This window comes from Morone saxatilis, unplaced genomic scaffold (genome assembly GCF_004916995.1).
Source record: "Morone saxatilis isolate NCDOM2014 unplaced genomic scaffold, NCSU_SB_2.0 Contig20, whole genome shotgun sequence".
Classification (NCBI taxonomy): domain Eukaryota; kingdom Metazoa; phylum Chordata; class Actinopteri; family Moronidae; genus Morone; species Morone saxatilis.
The window spans coordinates 10194352-10200978 of record NW_023339763.1 but is presented as its reverse complement, the minus strand read 5'-3'; the positions used below and the strand labels follow the sequence as shown (position 1 = coordinate 10200978).

At 39.5% G+C, this 6627-nt stretch overlaps 1 protein-coding gene across 1 annotated transcript in view; it reads right to left on the bottom strand.

Annotated features, from left to right (window-relative positions):
- The window catches only part of LOC118331756 (phosphatidylinositol-binding clathrin assembly protein-like), a 14228-nt gene extending 8406 nt beyond the window's left edge, over positions 1–5822 (bottom strand). Inside the window, exons 1-2 of the mRNA XM_035666826.1 lie at positions 5669–5822; positions 174–316 (exon numbers count right to left, since the gene is read on the bottom strand). Of these exons, the coding sequence (XP_035522719.1) occupies positions 174–316; positions 5669–5822 (297 nt within the window). The remainder of the gene's footprint in view (positions 1–173; positions 317–5668) is intronic.
- Between the last annotated feature and the right edge of the window lie 805 nt (positions 5823–6627).

Genomic DNA, 6627 nt, shown 5'->3' with positions numbered 1-6627 from the left:
ATGTTTTGTTTTTATTGTGCCAAGAACAAAAAGACTGAAAATCATTTTTAGAGCTCATTAAACCCAGCTTGTTATGTCAAGATGACAAACTACTTTCCCGTCATCATGAGAATTGGGAAAAAGAATCATCTTTGCCCTCTCCAGACTTCCATATGTCGGCGTGTTCAGCTCACCTCGTTGCCGTACATCATGAGGTGGTGTGTGGTGATGAGCGCTTTGAAAACCACTATCCAGCTGTTGCTGGCTGTGCGCTCCAGCAGTGTGTCTGCCAGGTGGGGGATGCTGACGTTCAGCTCATTGGTGCAGTGGATCAGGTCTGGAGGAGACAGAAAAATAGCATAAAATAATCTGCTAAACATACTGAGAAAACTTTAATGTGAAAAAGCAAATAATTAGTAGGATAAAGATTATAGAAACTGGGTCAAGAGGTTAGAGATTATTTGTAATTGTGCAGGTTTGAGCTGGGAACAAAAGCACCAGCCAAAATCATAATTTATAACCTAAAAGAGCTTACAGGTTGAGTTATTATGAATCAATGGAATGACTGAACAACCATGATGAATGCAGTCTTATCGACCGGTGCATTCATTTTGATTCACTCAATATCAGCACACAAATCAATAGACAAACGATTATTTAATAATAGAGACTGTTTAGACAGATGAATCAGAACCAGTGCTACTCTATCACAAAATCCATTTAGTGGCTGTAATTCAACAGCGCTACCTACATGCTTTACCAAAATGCTGATAAAATATCATCTCACAAGATTGAAAGTTTATTATGAGGTCAATTCTACTCAGCCACAATCAACTTAAGAGATACATAATTTAAAAAAAAACTGTCAAATGAATGAAGACTGATGATAAATAATGAGTTTTCTTCCAGAGCATCTTTGTTAGCCAAACGTTTACCCCCTTTGACTCGCATCCAGATTATAAATTGTCCGTTTAAAAGTTAACTCAGAAACGTATTTAAAGGCAGTTTTCAGTTTTTTATTTACAACAATAGGCCCCAGAAATAATTGCAGATAACAAGTGAAAACTAAACAGACAACTAGGACAGATCGGTGGAACAATGCCTTAAATTCTTCAAGGATTTCTCTGGTTTAAGATCAAAATGTGAAGTATGTTTGGCCTCTGTTTAATCTCAAAGATCTACTGAGTCCTAGTTAAATAACCAAGCTTGGGTTTTTTTCTCTAAACTTGACCTTGCGTTTTATTGTAAAACCCTTCATATAGATGGACTGTAGAGTGCATTTACTGCATAGCTGCTCCATGTAATCTGTTCAGTGACATTTATCAGGAAGTCTAAGCTCTTTTCTGATTGCATTTACCTCACTATTTTTGCTCTGACGATTCCCGTTTTAGATTAAAAGACTAAATGTTCTCAGTAATAATGTAAAAAGATTGTGAAGATTATTTAAAACCCAGACAGAGATGTAAGTGAATATTATAAACCACATATTGTGAAGGAACAAGGAGCAAAGTGATGAAAAAGAAGGAATAAATCAACAATATGACCAGATGAGATGACAAAAGAAGTCAATCAAAACATTAAAATCAAGATAGGAAGCAAATTTACTTATCAGCAACAAAATCCAAACATAAAGGCAAGTAATGAACTAAATTTTAAAAGGGATTGACGCTGGGGATGGAGAGGAAGTCAACTTGTATTCAAAGATGGTCGGAGAGAGAATTTGTGTTACTGTGAGAAAAAAACTTCAAGCAGTTTTGATTTCTGAGGCAAATCTTTGGTCTGGTTCTTCCACAGGATCAGAGGTTATCAGGGTTTATTTAAAAGCTCTGTGATGTTTTCTGGGCTCGCTGGATACCAGAGAGTCCCAGTTGATACCGCGGTTAAATGTTTAATGCATGTCAAAGGCACCCGGAGCACCCGCAATTCACCACAGCTAATGCTTCAATCCCCTTCAGCTTTATGTTATTTTTGAGTGTGAAAACCACATAACTGTAACAATATTGATTATAAAGTCTTCATCGACTCATCCGACAACGCCTGTCCATGAATTATTGCCGCAGTCAGACTCAACGGTACAGACCCATCAAACACATTTTGAATAAATATCCATTATACAGTAATGCTAACATCAAAAAGACCACTGAAGTACATAAAATGGCTACCACCATTTTTATTCTAAGGAATTTCTATTTTTCAGTCCCTTCCCCTAATTAAATCTCTGGGCATTAATACCATAACTGTATGTGGTAATGGTAGCGTTCAGTCATGCTTTACACATTGTTAATGGTTTGTTTGTGAATTTCCTTCTGGCTCAGTAATTAATGGGGCCATATTGATTCTTACTAATTAATGTTTCCTGTCAAAACAGAACATACACAAGCACACCAGTAAGGTGGACAACACATGGCTCTATGGCAGCGTTGGTCCATGGACAGTCAAGTTGCCCCTAAAATTAATTGTAAAGACTTTTGTGATTCATTAACTTTTCATCTTGTCCAGTACTTTGGTTTCAGCTGTACTCAGTGTTTAGTACTTATTTGCAAATATCAGCATGCTAGACTAAGATGATTATGGTAAATATTAGTCTGCTAAACATCAGTGTATCAGTCTCATTTAGTGTAGTTTGACACACACTTGTGGAAAAAGCCTCTATTTTAGCTGCACGGTGGCAAGGATGCAGTTCATCACTTGTCTCTAAGTACTGTGGAACAGTTATAATTTGTCTGTAACATAAATATGAAGGTAATTGCAGCAAATGTATGCCTGTTTTTGTCATTTTTATGGAGAATTGTTGAACCCTTATGCTAATTAAGAGCTAACACGGTCAGTCAATTGGCTATAGCTCGACAAGTCAGCTGCAATATTTTACACATTTGCTTTGATTTATTGTTTGTTAAAGTAAGTTTAAATGCTCACCAATGTTTTTATGTAAAACGTTTTCATTCTGTTCACCTTACGTCTTTATTAGACACTGTTAGCTGTCTGTCTTTTCCGCCAGACGAAGACAGACTAATTCAGATGTTAGCATTTAGCACCAAGCACACTAAATACAGTCTCACAGAGCCGCTAGCTTATTTAAAGACATTATTTGACTTTTCACAGAGTAATAAGTAGCAAAGCACTCATGTTTCAACTTGAATACAGTTACACCTAATGGAGCTTTTTCAGTCAAATATTTTCATGCCGGGTCCGCCTCTATGTATCCCTGTGGGTGATAATACATCAGCTAGGATTTAATCATCGACGTGTGACAGTGTAGACAGCCCGAGGGATGATGAAGTATTGACTCTATGATTGCCAGCTGGCATTATTGATAAGATGAAGTCCATGTAGGAAATAAAGTACATCAATAACACAATTACAAATAAGATTTTAGGAGCGCAAACATTTACACAAATAATAAGTTCAATTCAGGGTAGTTGTAATGCTAGTTAGGATAAAATATAAAACCAGTGTCTTAAAGTATGTGTGACTGCACTGAAGGGACTTACTGGAATGTGTAATAAATACTTTATTCAAGTTTTTTGCTTTAGATAAAATGAGTATTTTTCTTGAATTGCATGAATTGCCACACCTCCTTATTGGTGCAGATTTCTTGTATTTTTGTTCTAATTTGATCATTTCAGCTTCTTCTCAGTGTCTTCTTTCACTTAATTTGGCTAAAAGGCCAAAAATGTGGCTACCGAGGAGCTAAAGGCCCATAATTATTCTCAACACATCTACAGTACATCACTTTTACAGCCGTGACACACGCTTGAATAAATCACATGCCGAATAACACAACTAACTGTGCTTTCAGGGGCAGAAGGTCATTTTTGACCTGATTACTATTCTGCGTGTGATGAATCTGGTTTCTATCGTCTCTCAGCAATGCAGAATATTGCCTTGTGAAAGTGAAATCCCATTACTCTGTCTGTCATGCTCATCATTTGCTATTGGGTAGTAAATAATCAACATTGGCCGTTTATGTCACCAGCCAGTCTGTCAAGGTCATGACACTGTAAGAAAAAAAAAAAAGCAGATGACACCGGTTTGCTCGCTCTGAATAGCTTCAATGACCAGCTTCAACTTTTGATTTATCATGTGTTGCATTTGGAAAGGGCCGGCACCACAATTCATCTTTTCTTTCCATTGTGCCTGGTAAGGATGGATCAATAAGTAAGTTGAGTATATTTTGAAAAGAAAGAAAAATGCCGTACATATTTATCAAACCTTTTCCAATTAGGTTAACTGATCCAAATTCGCTGCCCAGGTGCAAAACGGGAAAAACGGATGGGTATTAAACCCCTCGCTAATGGGCAACTGCTGCCAGTGACCTCTGCTTCATTATATGTATGTTGCTCCTTTAAGCCTATTCTGTTACACATATTGATTTGCGGAGGGCTTTTATGCACACTTCCATTACCTCAAAAAACAGACCAAGTATCTGTCACTTTTTATGACCCTATTTAAGTTGAATGAGAAAAAGACTCTCAAATCCAATGGTGGTCTGGGTGAGTTGCACATATCTGGACTCTCAGACCTGAAATCAACCCACAGTCTTGTACAGCCGACTCATCAGAAGCTCCTGTGGAGCTCATTGCCTTTGCTTTGCTTTCTTTATTCACTTCCAAGGTCCTCTCAGCCGGCTGAGGGATCGCATCCTCTGACCTCCTGATTGCAAACACCCTTCCTTCTTTCCCCTAACCTTAAAAATGCAGCCGGAGAGTTGTATGTTATATCACGTCTTGCAAGGAGAAGAGAGGGAAATGTTTTATTGTGGAAGCTAGCTGTGTCTGTTAGAACAGCTGCATCTGAAAGGCTCAAGTACAAAACATTCATTCAGCTAAAAATTTCAGTTCAAGCTTTCGCTGAGGGGGGTTTGAGCCAGGCCTACAGTTTCTGCTTCGGCATTGAACCTTTTTATTCCCCTAATGATCAGAATAAGAGTCCTGATCAGAACAAAATGCAGCCTACCTCGACCAGAATAAACTGACCCATTCTAAGAGGGAATTCATTGTCCTCCAGAGAGTTGGTATAAACCTTTTTTATAATCCATTTGACGGATCAAAATTTGTCATGTAAATGCTCCAGTTCTATTTTTAGCCAATATGCTCTCGCCCTTGAGTTAAATGACATTTACTAGTTTCTGAGAGACTCCGACTCAGGGCGGGTGCCGAAGGTGGACGACCTTCTACCATTTAACGACTGCAGGGGTGCTGTGTTGTTATAAAACTGTGACTTTGGCACACAAATAAACCAATAATGCTGCCAATCACTTGGTGCACTTTAACTGGTTATTTTCTTTAGCACTTATAAGAATACTTGGCGATAACAGTAATAACAGTCAGCGTACTATAGAAAATCCTCTAGTTTCTATCTGCACCAAATGTAAAACATTAACCTCACAAGTGGCTATAGCAGTCATACCACTGATAACAGAGCTCTTAGCGGTGGTCACCATCAAGATAAAGAAACCACAGCTGCAGTAAATACACAACTTTGCTATTCCAAAGTCACAAAATGGTCTTTTTTTTATTATTGCAGGTACATTTACAAACTTGCTTCTGAACCTTGTCAGGCACCCCCACTGGGTGTTTTTTTTTCTGCTTTAATGGCCTTTTTTAGTGATACAGCCCTAATTTAGATGTATTGTGCCGAGGCGCTCTGTGGCACATCTTGTGAGGGAGCCCTGAATTCCCAGTGTCACCTCTGCTGTGGACATGACTGACTAATCCACTGCCAAACTTGCCAGCTGACTGGCTGGGTATGTAGCTGGATGACTGACTCTCAGGGTGTTTGGCTACCTGCCTCGTTGTTTTCCTCTCAGACTGATCAGACCACATTTCCTCTTGATTAGCCATCTTGCTATTTCTCCCCCCACCCCCTCCTCTCCATGTCTGTGTCTGTCTGTCTTTTTGTAGCTGTTGGACTGGACTGCTTGTGAGTCTGACTGGCAGCACCATTGATTCCCCCTGCTCTCCATCGATCATGTCAAGTAATTATGGTGAAGCAGAAAAGCCACCTAACCTAATAATCACTTGTAAAAAAAAAAAAATCTACATGAGAGGATCCTCTTTGTGAACATAATTGCTGCAGTTTGCACACACAGGTAATTAGCACAATGTGGAGATAAAGAATCTGTACTCCGCTTAAACGCCTCATTTTAACACCCACCAGCGGTGATACAATGACTCTCTCTCTCTCTCTCCTCCAGCACCTCGGGACTGACAGCAGTAACACATTCATTAATGATAGTAATAATGCACCAGAGGACACGACGGTGAACTTGAATGTGGCATTTGAGGAGAGAGAAAAAAAAAAACGTCGGTGGTGCTGCTGCGCGAATAACGCACATTTTGTCCCTGAAGAGTCTCCGGAGGATGTGGAGCGCTGCCGCCGATATAGTGGCGTTAATAATGGATAGGCCTTACACTGTACTAAAGCGGCTGCTTGCAATATGATTAGCCTATAGCAGAGTGGCCTATTTCCCCTGAATGACATGCACAGACAGTACCTGGCGCCTTACACCAACATCCACTGCTTGCGTCGGTGGGCAGACGCGTTGCCTCGCTGCGTAAATCACATTACAATCTAAGGGAATGTAATGGTGCCTAATTAAAGAGGCTGCAAACATAACCGGGCCGGATGAGAGAGAGAGAAGATCGG